The sequence below is a fragment of the Coenobita brevimanus genome, chromosome 90 (genome assembly GCF_032717465.1).
Source record: "Coenobita brevimanus isolate Jiangsu-jjx chromosome 90, ASM3271746v2, whole genome shotgun sequence".
Lineage (NCBI taxonomy): Eukaryota > Metazoa > Arthropoda > Malacostraca > Decapoda > Coenobitidae > Coenobita > Coenobita brevimanus.
In genome coordinates, this window is record NC_137043.1 from 34,776,521 (window position 1) to 34,795,381 (window position 18,861).

General features: G+C 41.6%; 1 protein-coding gene across 1 annotated transcript in view; it reads left to right on the plus strand.

The window, feature by feature from the left end:
* Positions 1-494: 494 nt before the first annotated feature.
* Positions 495-18,861, plus strand: part of LOC145411670 (uncharacterized) — a 70,259-nt gene continuing 51,892 nt past the window's right edge. The window contains exon 1 of the mRNA XM_080281676.1: positions 495-690. Coding sequence (XP_080137802.1) covers positions 495-690 — 196 coding nt within the window. The remainder of the gene's footprint in view (positions 691-18,861) is intronic.

An 18,861-nucleotide genomic window follows, 5' to 3' on the forward strand; every position in this document is an offset into this window, starting at 1 on the left:
GAGACAGAGGGGGAGGGGGAAAGGGAGGCAGGGTAAGGGAGATGGAGGGGGACGCGGAGGGGGCCAGGATAAGGGAGATGGAAGGGGTAGAGGGGACGACTGAGAGGGAGGATGAAAGGGAAGGGGACAGGGGGGATGGCGGCAAGGAGTGAGGATATAAAGTGTTTTTGTCCCGTGTACAGGTGGTGGCGGATGGGGTTTTGTTCCAGGGTTCATCGTTAAGCCATGAGGTGTGCCAGGGTAAACTTTTCTTGTATTGTTTTTAAGTTCTTTTGTTAACCTGTCATAGAAAACTGGAGCTTATCTTTGTTGCTGTTCTTTGTTGAAGGTGGTTTAGTTTGCTTGGGCTGTGTGACTTACTTTTGTCCTCTCGGCTTTGTGTGTGTGTGTGTGTGTGTGTGTGTGTGTGTGTGTGTTTAGTACAAGAACAGTCCAGGGGTAAAGATATACTGAAATATACTCCAGGATTTTTTTTTATCAACATATTTGCCATAATGGGCCTTTGTCCTGGGGGTGGGGGGGAGTCGGGTCAGTGGGTTGTGATGGAAGTGACATTTATGGTGTTGGTGGGCATTGGTGCACGAGCCTCACCAGAGCACCAGCGTTACAGCAGCTCATCGTTCTGTAGGAGAGGCAGTAGGTACCGAACAGCAGGGGCACAGCATCAGTGGCAGGTGTGCAGGGTGGCAGGTGTGAGGGGTGTCAGGTGTGGAGTGTGTGGAAGGTTTCAGGTGTGGAGGGTGTCATGTGTGCAGGGTGTCTGGTGTGGAGGGTGTCTGGTGTGTAGTGTCAGGTATGGAGGGTGTAAGGTGTGACGGTTGTCTGGTGTGAAGAGTGTCTGGTGTGGAGGGTGTCAGGTGTGAAGGGTGTCAGGTGTGAAGGGTGTCAGGTGTGGAGGGTGTCAGATGGAAAGTAGTCGTAGTGGGGCAGGCCGGGGAGCAGTAATCATCCCATGTCTAGAGTTTAGCTTGAGAGAGAGAGAGAGAGAGAGAGAGAGAGAGAGAGAGAGAGAGAGAGAGAGAGAGAGAGATTCCTTCGCGTACCCGTGTTGCCGATCGCTTAGCTTTAGATTTACATAAGACAAGAGAACTTCCCATTTCGCTGCGTCCTCATTGGAATATAATAAGCTGACACGTCAACTCATAAGAACTGTTTCCATATTAATCAAGTTATTGTGTCATTCTGAGCCGTTGTCAAGCAGTATGTACCTCTCTCTCTCTCTCTCTCTCTCTCTCTCTCTCTCTCTCTCTCTCTCTCTCTCTCTCTCTCTTTCTCTTTCTCTCCATACGCTGTTCTCATCCATCTGTTCTCATCCATCTATCATTTATGCTTCTCTTCACAGTCCTTTGTCATTTCCTCCACCACTTATTCTTTTATCAATATTTCCTATCATAATTAGCCTTTTTTATATACTCATTCCCATAGCCTTCCTTTAACGATATAATTTTTTAGATATTGTCATGTTCTCTCACCAAAATAATAAGCTTTTCTTCCCTACCCTGCCATTCTCCCTATCTTGCCATATATTTTTATCACATTGTGTTTCTACCGTTTTATTCCACTTTTTCTTCCGTCTGTTATCTGTCACTGGCCTTACCTTTCCTTCAGTTTTCGTCAGTTGTTTTTGTTTTGTTTTTTTCGTCTGTCCGTAACTGGATATCTCCCCTTTCATCTGTTTTCTGTTCTTCACCCTTTCTTTGCCTCGACTTTCATCAACTTTATTTTCATTCATCTCTACCTAACACGGTATTTCTCTGTTTAATCCTATCATTTATATTACTCCTTGTCTCCACTTTCATCACTTATTCTCTGTCTGTTATTCCTTGTCTTCTCTTCGTCTCCATTTTGATAACATTTGTACTCATTCTGTCATCACTGTCTGCCAGAATTTTTTGTTTTTACTCTCTGTCGCTTAATCTTCCCTCTCTCTTTTATCTCCCTCTTCAACAGCTGCCATATTGTCTGGTTGGTGCCTTTAATACTTTGCAGACATTTCGCATCTGTTTTCTGTGTTAGTTTTTTGATAAATATGACCGTTTAACACGCACATGCATAGCACTCACGCATTCACACACACACACACACACACACACACACACACACACACACACACAGGATGCTCCCCTAGCTGGCGTGGGTGTCGTGTTGAACAGCATCAAGTTTGTGCAACACGAACGCCCAGCAATATTGCCATCACACCCTCGACCATCTCAGACCAACACCCTAGCCCTAAAAGACCAGTGGATGAGGGTGGCTCTTTGTGATTAATGGTGATAGGTGGATGAATGGATGGTTTGGTGGATGGATGGATGGATTGGTGGTTGGATGGATGGATGGGTGAATGGATTGGTGGGTGGATGGATGGTGGATGGATGAGTGGATGGATTGGTGGGTGGATGGATGGATGGTTGGATGGATGGGTGGTTGAATGGTTGGATGGATGGATGATAGCATGATGGCCACTAACCAACACCACATCCTTATCTAAAATTCAGCGTTTTGGATGAATGATGGTTTTTGTCCTAATTAGTGAAGATAGATGGATGGATGGTTACGTCTTACCAACATCATATCCCTAGACAAACGTATGGGGTGAATTAGAGTTTTTGTCTTTGTGGTTAGTGGAGATTGATGCATGGATGGAAGGAAGGAAAGTAAAAATGTGAAGGAGTAATTAAACAGGTGCTTCTCCTAATGCTTAAAAGATCAGCTTCTGAATAGATGGGAAGTCGTCTTTCTTGTTAGTGGAATATGTGGATGGATGGATGTGAGGTTGCATGGTGGTCAGAGAAATGGATTGGTGATAGGATGGTGGCGTATCGTGTTGAGTGGATGTATAGTGGAACAGATGATGATGATGATGATGGTGGCGATGATGATGTTATGGACTCATTATTTTATCTCTCATCAGTCACATCTCGACTATCCCTTTCAGTGTAAGAAATTTCCCTTACGTAAGAACGTCTTAAGGAAGCAAACTAAACGTATCCACCCTCTTCTCCGTCGACTTCCAGAAAAAAAAAAATCAAAGGAACTATTAAACACTACTCCGCCTCCTCTCTATCGACCTGCCTCCATTTCAATTATATTCCCCCGTGTAAAAAAGTCTCGCCGGGGTACTGGTTTTAATTTAAGTTTTTCGCCGAGATTTTCTTGGGATGTGACAGTTTATTATGAAAGTTTTATACGAAGTGGCGGAAACTTTAAGGGGGAGGGAGAGTGGGAGGGAGGAAGGGGTGGGTCTCCTCTAGTACCCCCTCCTCCCCACTCCTCCCGTCCTCCACCTCCTCCTCCTCCTCCTCCTCCAGTTAAGTGAAATACTGTAGCAATTAATTCCATATTGTAGTAAGTTCCTGGATCGTTTCTTCGTGCTACCGTCAGGCGATTTTAACCTGTGACCTGTTAAGCTTTTTTCTTGATAATGTTATTCTTGCTGACGTCAGTTTGTTCAAGCCTTGACCAATGAAAGTTTTTATTTTACTATTTTCTTGCTAACGTCATTTTATTGAAAACCCAAAGGTTTCTTTTTTTCCTTTTCATTTCGGCTCACCCCTCCCCCCATTAGATCAGACACTATATGTATCATTCAGTACAGTATGGTAATGAGCGTCTGTTTTATTTCGTTCTTGCTTGCGACAGACGATTTGATTCAGCTGAGGGGAGTCCTTAGGAAGCTTAGGAAGAGGTGTTACGAAACTTTTTTAACCGACGAGAATACAAGCCAAGGAGTTAAAGTGCGCAAATCATCTCGTAACGCCCTACCGTAAGTGATTTGTTCGCCATATTTGAATGGTCCAGTGGTAAAAAGTCTATCTATCTGTCTATCTATAGCTCGACGCCCTGATCCCGCAAAGGGTGGCCACAGACAAAACGCCTCCAAGCCACTGTCACCCACCATTTGACTGCCCCCTCCCCAACTCACTCCCTCTTCCCTCATGTGGTGAAAAGTGCCGGTATATAATGAAGGCCGGTATATATTGAAAAGAGTTATTGAAGCAAATAAATTGAAGCGGTAGTGCGATACCGAAGTAGAAATGAAAAAAGATATAAGAAAATGTGATGGATGGAGGGGGATGTAAATGAAGACTCATGGAAATAATAATAAAAAAAAAAATGAATATTCTGTGAAAAAAATGGAGAATTGGATGGTAGAAGTAATGTTTGTTTCATATTTTACGCTTATGTCGATATTTATTTATTTATTTACTGAATTTATACATTATGTTTTTTTTTTTAATTGTACTTCCTTAATTGTTAGTTATGTACCTATTTATTTATTTATTTTTTTATTGTATTTATTTACTTCATTTTCTTCGTTTCAGATTTAGGGACGTCCACGTACCGAAGTGATCACGGAAATTAGGTAAGTGTGTGACCTTTGTATATCCTGTTGATGTTGATCTTTTTTCTTTTTTTCTTTTTTTTGTGGAATTGTTACCATGGAATATTTTTTTTTATAACATGACAGTCTGAAACCTCGACACACTTGTTGCAATATTTATTTCCGTTTCTCTCTCTTTGGTTTTAATAGAGGAGGGTTTATTTTTATTTTGTTTTTCATTTTCAATTATTTATTTATTTATTTATTTAGTTCTCCCTGTTTGTCTGTTTGCCCACAAGATACCACAGAAAGTTACTGATGAATTTCAGTGAAATTTTTTGGGATTGTGGGTCATTGACCAAGGAAGAGTTGATTAAATTTGGGTGGTGATCTGAGTTCGAGTTCCAGTTCAAGACCGTGTTTTTTTTTTTTTTTTTTTTTTTCCCCCACAAAATATCTCAAAAAGTTATTGAAGGACTTCGATGAAATTTTTTGGTATGTGTGCCATGGGCCAAAGAAGAGGTGAATAAATTCTGGGGGTGATCTGAGTTTTTTAGTTAGTTATGCGTCCTCTGAATGCGCTTAACTTGTTTTTTGTTGTAATGGAGACCATTTTTTTTATTAACAAAGTGCACCGTGGTAGTGGAGGGATTAATAGAGGCAACACCTAGGAAGTTGTTTTTACTTCGTTTCTGCCGCTAGCTGACGATTTTGCATATTGAGAGTGCACCCAGGTAGTGGAGGGGTTAGTGATGGCTGGATCTGCCCAGCTTAGTTAGAAAAATCTCTCCTAAAATCGTCTGGAGATAACAAGAGTAAAAAAAAATCTTACTGAAATGCTGCTGAAGCGTTAAAAATAAGTACTTGTATATATAGAACAATAGGACAGTCAAAGGGCCGAGCATTGACTTTTACCCTTTGACCTTTACCTTCGACTTAGTCTCAAAACAACTACTTCGTCCTTGCACGACCATCAACCCTTCCACTGAGTTTGGTTGACCGGATCCGAACTTGCCTTTCGACCTTGACCTTTGACTTGTTGTTTCCAGAATCGTATCTTTTCATCCTTGGCGCACCCTTAGTCGTTCCACCGATTATGGTCTAAATTGAAGTAAAGCCTGAGTTTTAGAGATGTATACTAGATAGGTAGGTAGATAGACAGATAAATAGATAGATAGATTGGTTCATTGATAGGTAGATTGTTGATTGATAGATAAATAGACGTAGATGGAGAGATAAGCAGGTAGTTATTGGATGGCAGATTAGAAACACTAGGGATAATTCTTAATCAAATAACCTTCTTATCTATGTCAGTCCGTCTACCTACAACCTCCTTGTATCTGGCCATCTATCAGTGTGCGTGTCTGTCTGTCTGGCTGTCCATCATTCTATCCGTAAGCTGAATGAAATGACCTAATGGTAGTAAGACTGATATAGCCCTGCCATATAACCTCGCCCCCGTCCCTCTCACCATCGGGCATTACTAGTGTGACGTGGGCTGCCTCGTCAGTCGTGTCTATGTCCCGTCAAATTTCAAGTTTACATTCACGTTTAATACTATTCTTCCTGTTCACTTTGTATTCATCTGACGGAACTGGACCACTGACGCTCCTTGAGTACTAAATTGTGGTTGCATGAAATTCTAGGAGCTTTAATCATGAGGTAGGAACTTGATTACTAGTAAAATCAGCTCTTCTGCCTAATCACATCGGGCCATCAACTGAGCTGAAAGGGGTTATAGAGCTCGGATGGGTTAAACATGAAATAAGGAAGGTCTCTCCAAAATTGCCTAAAATGATCGGGCAGAATATAGAAAAATAGAAAGACGTCATCGTACTGAATATATTTTAAAAAAGGTGTTGCTGGCGTGAGTTTCGCTGTTTAAGTTGGTCGTTGTGTTTACGTGCGTACAAATTTCGTATACATATGAGGGTACATCTACATTTTGGCCTTTTCCTACAAATTGAGACGCTGACGAGGAGCCTTCACGTGGTGACGCAGTGTACCCTGGGTGGAGCAGCACTTGTTCATATTTCCTTACACCTCGCCGTGAGAAAGGACCTAATGGAGCGCTGTCTACCAAGAGGGGGTGCCAGTTCCTTGTGATGTGCAGTTCCAGGATTAAGCAACAACACCAGGTACTAGAAATTGAATAAAATTAGTTAAAGCTATCAAGAGCAGTATGTTCAGGGTTCCTTTAAAAAGTCTTCATTCTAAAAGAGTTTGAGGTAATAGTTTCAGTTCGCTTTACTGCAACTTCTCTCCCAAGCTGAATAAAATCGTCTCGTAGAAGGAACGATGTATAAAAGAGTTTATCATTCTGAAGGGGTTGAGAGAATCTTTTCCAATTGCCTTCACTGAATAGTTTCTGTCCTGCTGAATAGAATCATCTGTTAGTAGCAAGAATGATATACAAAAGACACCATTGTAGAGGGATTGCGAGTCTGTTCCAAATTCCTTCAGTGAGTGGTTTCTTCTCAGCTGTGTAAAATTGTCTGGTAGTAGCAAGAATAAGCCAGACATTATTCTAGGGGGTTTGATAGAGTCTGTTCCATATCCCATCAGTAAGTAATTCGATATATGCTGAAGGAAATCGTCTGGTGGTATCAAGGATGAAAGCGCCATGTCCCATAGTCCTCTCTCTCCCACCATCACAGGTATTACTAAAATGACTTGAGCCGTGTACGTGGTGGTTATGTTTATGAGCGTTAATTCCATATGCAAATAAGGCAGCATGGACACATAACCCTTACCTCTACCTATAAACTTTTAATGCAGGTTGGGTTAAACTGTTGGTGGGTTGCCATCGTGCTGAAGGAATTAATGCAGATTTTTTAAATCTTTTACTACGGGCCATGTTTCTTGGGCTGAATAAAATCGGTTGTTGGTTGCAAGAATTAAATATAAAAGACTTCGTCGGAATTGAGAGTTTAAAGGAATTTTTTTTTTTTATATTCTGGCTAAAACTGTTCAGAGTTGAACGATACTGTGTGACGACAGTCACAGTAAAACAAACCCCAAAATATTTTTTTGGGAGGGCTAATGTAACTCATTTCTAACCTCCTCTCTTTCAGATCCTTACTAACCTTAATAAAATCGCATGAAGGTAGCCAGAGTATACTTGTTTTTGTGCTTGTTTGTATTTTCGTATTGATTGATGAAGGTGGAGTGTTTTTTTCTTGACGAGAAATCACGTACAAGTATAAATCCCGCTACCCAAAGGAAAGAGACAACCAGCACTAAGAAATACGTGAAGCCCAGGTTATAAGAAATTGAAACAAAATCTTATTAACCCAAAATATTCTTTGTGACATTTGGCCTAATTCTGACCCATGCTGTAGTTTTTCATTTTGTTTATACTCCCATCAGGCGATTTCTTCATTTAGACAGCATAATGAACTACAGGTTAAACGTAATCTCCATCAGTATCTTCATTGCTGTGACTTTTTTTCTTTTTTTTTAATGACCACCCCTTCCGGGATTAAGACATCTGGCAATCGGTATATAAACAGATAGGTAGATAGAGTGATAGATAAATTCTTGGTACTGCCAGACGATGTAATTTTTCATAAAGGCGTAAGAGGGGTTTACTGAAAATACACAAACACTCGTAGACACCGGAATTGCAACACCCATCAGGCTACCTAAGTATGCATCCGAGAAATATTATGCATTCTGTATTTATCATACTCACACCATCAAACTTTTTAGCAGCATTCGCCTCACCGTAACAAATAACCCACGAAATTTAGCCCGTTTTACCCCATTTTGGTCAGAGTTCGATACAGTATTGAGCAAAATCGTGTGGTGATGGACTGGGAAAAAAAAAAAAAAAAAAAAAAAATGACGAGGTTGGTGTTAGGTGCATTAATTTCAGAAACTAGGTCGAAAATTTTAAGTCGTCTTTGCTGTTTTGTTTCCATATAATTAGCGTAAATATATATATATATATATATATATATATATATATATATATATATATATATATATATATATATATATATATATAATATATATAAATGTTTCGTTATTTGAGTTTGAGGGGAGAATTTGACCCCCCCTCCCCCCCAAAAAAAAAGGCATTCAGTATCTAGGTGAGTAGGTATCAGAGACCACGCTGGAATTCAACTCTATTCTGTAACAACTCATTACTCACATGCCGGAAGGTGAGAAGGAGGGGAGGAATCCCCCCCCCCTCTCTCTCTCTCTCTCTCTCTCTCTCTCTCTCTCTCTCTCTCACCTTTACTCTCTATCCTTCGGCGGGATAAGCAGGAAGGGGCGTCTGGCAGCAATATCCGTGGCCCCTGAATATATGTGATGGATTGGGCGGGAAATTGGGCGGCGTAAACTCGGCACTCAACCCAGGAACACACACGGACAGTAAGTGAGCAAATTTCCCAGCGGAAGAGCCGAGTTACACCCACGGGCAGGGATGGACGGGAGGCCGAGACGGAGGAGGGGAGATAGACGCTGACAGATGCTGGGGTACCGTGGGGCAGTCCTTTTAGCGGGAGTGATAGGCGTCGACGATAGCTTGAACGATAGCTGATAGATGCTTGTAGTTGGAGGAAGGGCTAAAACGTTTATAATAAAAACAAAAACTAGCGCAGGACTTTCACTTCTCCTAAGCTTGTGTGTGTGTGTGTGTGTGTGTGTGTGTGTGTGTGTGTGTGTGTGTGTGTGTGTGTGTGTGAGAGAGAGAGAGGTGGAGGGAGGGACTGGACTGCTGAAGTTTGAAAATGCAGGCTAGGGATATAGCTGTTATTTTATTCATGTTTCTTGTATCCTCAGACATATTCATTCAGCTTTGACAGAGTTTTCGGTCTGGAGGGATTAGATAAAATCTTCATTGACCCACTCACAAGGAGGGGGCTTTCTCGAGTGAAATCTTGTGGGGAAAGCAAGATGGTAATGTAAGAGGTTATCGTACTGAAGGTGTATATTTAATAGCGAATCAACAAAGTTGATATCCGCAAACAGATGCTGGAGAGCCGTGAGACAGCCTTCTTAGACAGCCGGAGTGACAGGCCAAGGCATTTTGAGCAGTGACCGTTAGACCCTTTCAGTGGGGGGAATGGACTGGGTATTTGGACTACGAAAGGCATGAATAAACACATACATAACCGAGCTTTATGCACCCGGTACCCTGACACCTTCTTTATGTAGTCATTACTACTACAAGACGATTTTATTTAGTTAGAGAAGACTCCTCAGTGTTAATGGAGTGTGTTTCCCATCGCTTCACCACAAGTCATCTACCTTCTAAACTGAGTGAAGTTGTCAGGAGATAGAAAGTATTTGCCAAAGAAATTTTCTTCTGCCTAACATAATATGACACCTTAATTCAGCTTCTAACATGCTATATTTTATTCATTTTAACGTTCCCCAAATTTTCATCCTTTTGCAGTCTATTTCGCGCCGGTCTTTCCCAAATTTTCATCCTTTCGCAGTTTATTTCCCGTAATTCAGTGGCAGAAAGACAATATTGCGGCTCTGCATATTTGCTGAAGCACTTCTTCGTGAGTAGCATCATATTCTTGTGTTACGCCATTGTTATGACTCAGCATTCAAGATGGAGGCATGGTAATTATAGGCCAAGGTAAAGTGAACAGAGTAGAGTAGAAAAGAAGACCGTATTCAACCTCTTCAGTTTGTTTTTCTCAATCTAAACCTGGATAAAGTTGTCCGTAGATGGCAGTAGTAAAAGATGTCCTCGTAGTGAAGAAGTTAAAACGTTGATCGCAGGGTAGGATTGCGCCTTTTGTAAGTCACAGAGGGATAGTATAGGGCTTGATATCCATCTTACGTGCACCTTTAAGTAAATGAGGTTAATATTTATCTTCCTTGCGTCTTTATGTCACAGAGGTATAGTAAAGGGGTTCATATCCATCTTGCTTGCATCTTTAAGTAACAAAGGGATAGTTTAGAGGTTAATATCAGTCTTGTATCTTTAGGTCACGGAGGGATAGTAAAGTGTAGTAGGTAAAAATAAATATAAGTAGGAGGTGTTGCGATATCTGAGCCAAGGATTTTACATGCTTTTGTGTGTGTGTGTGTGTGTTACTTTATCCAAGCTTTCAGAGGCAGTTTTTTAAGGATTCATGTTTCTATAGGGGACTGACCGCGTGTTCAGTATACCTAGAAGCGATGCGAATTAATTTTTTACGAAGTTTTCAGGAGTAAGATATTCCCTGTTGACTTTTTTTTTTTTTTTTTTTTTTTTTTTTTTTTTCAGGAGGTCATTTTGAATATTGAGGCTTTCCTTTTTTTTTTTTCTTTTTTTTTTTTAAGGTTGCTTTTAGTTAAATTTTCCTAGAGTTCTGTATTTCTTTAAGTTCATTTAGAGGTGTTGTGTAGTAAAATTTCCAGGTTTTCATGAATTTTCCCCTTCCCTCTGAGTCCTCCGGGGCCGTATGTTCAGGGGTGGATTTGAATTTTCAGGCCCCGTGTTTCTCTCATCTCCACTTCGTCATTCAGCCGGCATCCCTCAGACCCCCCCCCTCCGCCCCTCCCCCCGCCAATATTTCCACGCCGCCTCCTTTGAACTGCTTCCAAGGAAACTACCGCACTCTCTCCAAATTCTTCTCTCATGGAAAGCATCTCCCTCTCTATTTGTTTCTCCCTTTCTCTCTCACTGTCTCCTTTCGGCGTCAGACTGGCTGACTAACTTTCTGATGAAGGGTAAATAATATTTGTAATTAAATACGGTAGATGTTTTAGCTTGACTTCCTGAGGTTCTTTCTACTAAAGAAACTGTGGGTAACTAAAAACTGCTGGTTACCCCGTATAGTCTGTTATAGGCTACTTACAGTCTCCTAACCTGACATAATCTGTCTTGGAAGTTGTCGTACTCCCTTGAAGTTATTACCTCATGGAAAGCATAAGTATACATACAGATTTACATCCATGTGTGTGTGTGTGTGTGTGTGTGTGTGTGTGTGTGTGTGTGTGTGTGTGTGTGTGTGTGCATGTGCGTGTGGAAAGCGTGGTCTGCTTTATATATATATATATATATATATATATATATATATATATATATAGAGAGAGAGAGAGAAGAGAGAGAGAGAGAGAGAGAGATGGATAGGTAGACAGGTAGATATAGATACATAGATACTTTCCGTCGCCCTTTCCTTTGAGGGTTGGCCTCGACAAAGACATCCAGGAATTTCTGTCCCTAACCAAACAGCACCCACTCTGTTAATCTTTATCCTTCTCTCTATGTCTTGTTCCCAGTAATATCCCCCACTCTCATATACTCTTACATTGTCTCCCTCACTCCTAGTCAGTCTCGCTTTTCTCCCATAACACACAGGCCTCCCTCATTTAACTCCCCCTCCTTCTCCATACACCTTATTCTTATTCTGTCGTTTCAACCACTTCACTATCAAGAACTTTCATACTTAATCCCTCACTCTTGGGACATACCACCCTGCTTCATTTGCTCTCCAACCACTTTGTCCCTAGACCGTACATTTGCTCAACCTTCCCTTCATCATCCATCCACCCCTCCGTCACTCTTCTGGTCTGTTAGCCGAACTCACTTCATACTATGTCTCTTGATGCTTCCCGCTACATCAACCTCCATACGGCGTGTCAAAACCCATACTCGTATATAGCAGCGTATTACTGTTATAGTGACAAAGGTCCCTTACCTCTTTCAGTTCTGTCGAAGGCCATGTGTAATTAGCTTGGAGGGTTTGGGTAACTAGTAACCAAGGAGACTCATTCCGACCTCATAAGTAAAGGTAATCGAAATCCTTGCAATATGACGTAGTATTCATGTGGTAAGAGTGGTCCAGTTCCGTTAGATGAAAACAAACCGACTTCTTAATATTATTCCCGATTTGCTACCCCCCCACAATACTCCCGAGTCCATCTTTTTTTTTCTCTCTCCAGTCATTCACTTGCATCCCCGCATCTCAAAATTTCTCGTCTGACTCCTCCTCCCCACACAGGATTCGCTCATCCCATTTTCCCTCCACTCAATCCCCACTGCCGTTGCCTGTATCTCCCCGCATTTTTTTTTTTTTTTCATATTCCTCGTGAGCTTCCCCACAGAACTGCTCTTCCCAAATATCTTCATTTCTCCCCACACAAGATTCGTTCCTTCTTGCCCCTTCCCACATCTTGCCTTCACTCAATCCCCACTTATCGTCCCACATTTCATAATATTCCCTGTGAGTTTCCCCATCCACTTTACTCGTCCCATTTCCCCTCCTTTCACATATGCACCAGTTATATTTCATTCATTTATTTGCTGAAATTCTCCTTCTCCATCCTGTACCTTGTCACCGTTTCCCTTTCCTCCCCACACGTCCCCATTCCCCACCATGCTTTCCACTCCTCTCCACACTTTTCCACTCCTTCACACGCTTTTCCACTCCTCTCCACACTTCTCCACTCCTTGCCACACCCGTTTTACTCCTTTCCACACTTCTTTACATCTTATCACATGTTTTCACTCCTCTCCACATATCTCCACTCCTCACCGTGTCTTTCCACTCTTCTCCACTCCTTCTCACGTCTTTCCGCTCCTCTCCACTCCTCTGCACTCCTTGCCACGCCTTCCTACTCCTTACACTTTCCCACTCCTCCTCACACCTGTCTGCTTCTCCCCATTTCTCTGCTTTTCCTCCCCACACCTTACTCATCCTCCTATTTTTCCTCTTCCTCCTCAGCATCTCACTTTTTCTCCCAGCACAGTCCCATGTCTGTCTCACACAGCTCTCTTTCCTTCTCTCTCTCTCTTACACCTCTCCACATTTTCCCACTTCTTCATACTCCATCTTACATCTCCCACACATTACCACATCTTTACCCTTTCCGCTCCACATCTCTGCTTTCTTCCTCACATCTCCGCTTTCCCATTCACTCCTCTCCGCTCGTTACATCTCCCAACTCCTCCACACAGTTTCCTCCACCTCTCCACATCTTCCCTCTATCTCCTGCACTTTCTCGTATCTCCTCACTCATTTCCACACGTCCCATCTCCCCCACTCATTTCCACAACTCATCTCCCCCAGTCATTTCCATATCTTCTCACTTCTTTTCTCACATTCCCACACCTTTGCTCTCGTCCCCAATTCTCCCCATCTCCCACAACGCCTTCTCGCTGCCCTCCCCCCGGCCCCTGACACACCCTCCCCTGAGATCATAGCAGACTGCCTCGTACATACTTATGGACTTCTTGCTCTTCATCCTTGCCTCACCACCACCACCACCACCACAACCATCATCACCACTACATACTCGTATATTATCACCATCACCACTACATACTCGTATATTATCACCACCACCACCACCACGTTCCACACTCTACATCACTGTGTCTGAAGCTGTGGTAGATTAACCCTAAGTGAGGTAATTTCGATTTTTCTGTGGGAGTAATGAAGGGGGAGAAATCTGTCACCACCACCATTATACCCCAGTTCTCCAAGCTCGGATTACACCCAGAGAAAGATACATGGCTCGGGTAACGAGAAAAATAGAACAGTGAACACAGAAATATCGGTAACTCTTATTGTATGTTTTTATTATTTGTCATCCGTCTTGCCAACGCTGATGATGCACTGGGTTTAGGTAACTTCCACGACACAGGAGACAGGCTGTGGTGCTGGGGGTTCTGTTTCCACCGCATGATTTACCCAGAAAGCACACCAGGAAAAGGTAAATCGGACTTCGGGTAATCACACAACATTATATATATTTTTTCTTTGCTAGTTATTACATCTTGACAGCGTACATGATTAAAAAAAAAAAATCCTGAAGGTAAATGAGAATCGGGATGATCACTGAAAGTAACACAGTATAGCAGTAGTAGTAATAGTAGTAGTGTTGTTTTTTGGCGACTAAATGAAGTTATATTCGATGAGTAAATATGGATTCAAACAAGACTGAGGAAAAAGTATAATGAGAAAACAGGTAACCACTAAAAACCACGCATCCTCCTCATTTTTCCCTCCTCATTATTGCCGGTTTCTGCAGTGACCCAGTCTCTCTCCCTGCCATTAATATCATCTCCATAATGATAAGCCAACGGGTCTTCTAATTGCCTGAGAAGAGAACTTTATTTACCCAATTACAGCGACGATTTGTTAACCTTTCTTTTTTCTCTACGAAGAATTTATTTTTTATTTATTAATTTTTGTTTCATTTTTTATTTTTATTTTATTTTATTTTATTTAAGTCGGTGGTGGAGAAGGGCGCCGTTATGTGAAGGTACCGATATGACCAGACGGTGGAACTACCCAGCCATATTAACAACCTTCAGTTCCCTCCCAGTCCCCCGAAAAGCGGATGGTGGACTGTGGAAGGAAGACTGATATGGCCTGCAGTCAACCGGGTTCACGTTTAGGGTTGCAACTTTTTTTTCTTTAGCTTTTATCTTTAACTTTTGACGGACCTATCGAAATTTTAAATATTAGACTTACATTAGTCCATTTCTTACAAGGAGTTAAATCTGTCTGGCGTTAGAGAGAATAAAAGAAAAAAATGCCCATATAAAATAATACCTTCCTGGGCTGAGAGGATTACATTACACAAAGTTGGCCTATTTAGAGAGTAACCCTTTTATTCAGAGTGACGTCCTTTGTAAGTTTTTGTTTCCTGCTACCGGGCGATTTTATTCAACTTATTAAAAGGCCTCTCGTATTGAAGAGGTTTATTTAGGCTGTGTCTAACCCCTCCATGTTGAAGAATCCCTGCAACTGAATAAAATCGTCTGAGGTAGTAAAGAGTAATGGACAGAAAATCGCCATCAAAATAAAAGGGGTTAGTATCTGCTACATGGTGAGTGAAAAGTCTGTAAAGCATAGGGGAAGAATAGTAGGTTTTCTCTAGCCCTTAACTAATTTACTACGATTGAGTGCTATCTCCAGACGATTTTATTCAGTTTAGGATAGCCTTTACTAGCTGGAAGGGTTAGATGTAGCCTTCATTAACCTCCTGTACTACTAGGATGGTACTGGAGAGGGACGCCTTCATGTGGTGGCACTGTATAACCTTGCGGCTACGCTTATCTCCCTCTCTGTCCCATGAAACTAGAATGGTTGATTGCAGGAGGGGGGCAACTTCAGCCTGCAGTTCACTGGGTTCGCATTTCAGATGAACCAAGAGCTGTAACAACAGCAACGACATCTACTACTACTACTACTACTGCTGCTGTTGCCGCCGCCGCCGCCGCCGCCGCCCTGTCCTTTATGTTCCCTGATTTTTTACACATCCTCTGTATTTCTTTTTTTGTGAGTTTGTAGAGCGTGCGGAGAGCTTATACGTGTTTTTTAAGGCAGTGCAAATACGTAATGAATTTATTAGCAGCGGTGTTGGAATTATTTATGGCGTGTGAGCGTGTTATGAAAGAGGAGAGAGCCTGTCAGAGAGCGCAGGTGACACTTAAGGATCTCTCTCTCTCTCTCTCTCTCTCTATCTATCTATCTATCTATCTATCTATCTATCTCTCTCTCTCTCTCTCTCTCTCTCTCTCTGTCAAATTTGACACCTTCAGTACTATACTCATTTTCACCAACTTGTCCAAAAATGTGCCATCTCTCTGTCCTGAATGCTGAGGTGTAGCCAAAGATTAACACCAGAATACGATGTTAATCACGAAGAAGTGCTGTGTGAAGTATGTAGAGCCGTATTGTGTTAGTCTACCAGTGAGGTACGTGAAATAAGCCGCAAAAGGACGAAAATCTGGGCCAGATTAAGGTGAAAGAAACGTAGAAATATCTCCAAATCTGAACCGAATTTTTTTAGTGGTCACAGGAATATTACAAATCTACGTAAATGTTTTATTTTGGTTACCTTCATACGCTTTATTCTGCTGAGGGAAACCCGTGCCCTAGAAAGTGTTATATCTTACTTCGATTTTACATAATACATCGTGGTGCTGAAGGGGTTATCAGAGAAATATTCCAGCCCCATCATTCTGTTATGGACGAAGAGAAATAAGATCTTGACTGACTTCTTCTTGCTCTTGGTATTAAATTGAGCCTAATGTCAGACGATTTTATTCAGCTTGAGAAACCAAAAAAAATCCCACGGTCTAGGTAATCGCGCGAGTCAGGATTCGTACTCTGAGTGTTAGTATTTGCATTATTCAAGGGCAGATTTTTCCCCTTGATTATATTACCCTGGGCCACAGCAACAAAGGCTAGTGTGTGCACATGTGAGAAATATTGCCTGCGAGAAGAGTTAGTTGATAAGCCAAATCGAAAACTCAGTAGTCGATTCCGTATGTTTTGGTCTGTAATTTGTGGTTGCTTGAGTGTGATGATGATGGTAGTGGTGGTGGTGTTGATGACTCCTAGAGAAATTATTGATAACACCGTCTCAACAGTTCTAGTAGTCTTTTCCATAATATTCGGGGTATTTCTTGGTTATTGAAGGAGTATTGACGTGACCGATGACTATGCTCTTTTAACTCTGCCTCGGCTTAAAATTGCCATCTCCCCATCTTGAATGCTGAGCTGGGACAATAGATGAATACCAGAATAATGATTCTAGTCACGAAGTGCAGTGCCAAAGGTGTAGAGCCGTAGTATTGTCCTTCTATACCACTGAGCTACGTGAAATGAGCTGCAAAAAGACGAAAATGTGGATCAAGTTAAGGTAAAAGGATTATAATAGGTGTTTTGGTTTACGATGTATTCATAAAATTAAATTGTGACTAGGAGGGCAAACCAGCATTTTTTTTTTTTAATCGCCAGAAATGGAGTAAATGACGAGGGGGAAGCCTCTGTTCTTCACTGTTGATTATATTACGTAACGTGGAGTGCTCCATATCCATAGCTTATCCCCTAAGAAGAGTGTGTGTGTATGTGTGTTTGTTTGTGTGTGTGTGGACGGGATGAAAGAAAGAGAGAGAGCAGCCACGTAAAATACATCACCATTGACATAATGTTTATTTCGTATGCTTGTACGTGAATAAAACATGTTTCGTTGACGCGTCCATTACCAGAAAGTAAGATGGCGCACAGATTTACCAACAGTATTTCCGGGAACCACTGTTACTGCCACTGAATGTTTTACTTTGTTGTTCTCAGGCCGCGTTATTTCCAACCTACATTGTTCACCCTCCTGTGGCATAAAGAAAGAAATTGTGAGGTAATTTTAGCACGTGCAAAGTTAAAGCATACGTTACTATTGCAGTTCCCATTTGCTGATTCTATTGCGTTTTTGGCTCACAATTTTGCCAGTTTATTCTTCCAATCTGACGCCCTTTTCCTTTTTACTTACTCATTCTTTACATCGTTTTCTTCCTCTCTCTCCCTTTCTTTCTTTTCAGTGTCTAGATTTTTTTTTTTTTTAAGTTTTGGAGAGCTAAGAAGGTATAGAAAAACTTGTCTTTCACGATGACATGTCTCCCCAAAACAATAAATCCGGCCAGAGACAGCAAGAGCAAGTTATTAAAATCAATACAGCACGTCGCCGGGTTGAGGGTTTTAAAAAATTTCAGAATGCATTTGCCACTGTTAGGTTATACTGACTTGTGAACTGGAGAAAATCGTGGCAAAGGATTTTTATTACATGCTAGTTCAGACGCAATCACGCTTGCCATTTCCGGGTAATACTGAACCGTACATAAAGCTTTTGCAATATATATTTATCACACCGCCAGTTAAATCAGAAATCCGTTTACATTTACTGACAGAGACATTTATCGTAAGAGTCAATATTCAGTCATTGTGGGATTCCTTTGACTCATTAAAATCTCCATCTACACTAATTTATGTTGGAAGAAAGGGTCAAAACTTTATTTTTATATATATTTATTTTTTTTAGCCACATTAACAGGTAAAGTGAGACTCATATTCAGCTTCCAAGAGTTACTAGTAATGAACACACATGAAAAAATAAACGACGTGCAGTAATAATATCAACATGGATCGCGCAAAATGGGAAGGGGATGTATGACTCATTAATCTTTGAAATTGTCCGTGGCTCCTAAATATCATGCAACACAGGAAAAAATTGAGGAATGCTACACAGGAAAAGGTTTAGCAATCCAACACAGGAAGAAGTTCAGGAATGCAACACAGGAAGAAGTTCAGGAATACAACACAGGAAGAAGTTCAGGGACAATGAATCACAGTCGAGGCATTGACGTGGACTAAAATAAACACATATGACCTAGAAGTAAGATGTAATTTAAAGTTTTTCTTGGGTATATAGAAGAAATATGTTACTGTTGGATTATAGGGCATTGGTGGTTGTGAAGAAGGGAATTTGTTGGAGGGTGTATTGAGGGTCGTGTGTGTGTGTGTGTGTGTGTGTGTGTGTGTGTGTGTGTGTGTGTGTGTGTGTGTGTGTGTGTGTGTGAATATTAGTCTTCCATTCCCCTTCCTTCTCCTCTCCTCATCTCCCAGAGTCCCTCCCCCTCGTCCCCCTCTCTCCAGTAACAGATATCTACCCCTCCCCCTTCTTCACCCCCTATCCCTCAGCGTCCCCTTTCCCATTTCCCACAGCTCCCCCCCTCACCACATTCAGTCTCCCCTCGTCTCCCCTCCCCCTTCTACCTGTACTTCCTCCACTCCGAT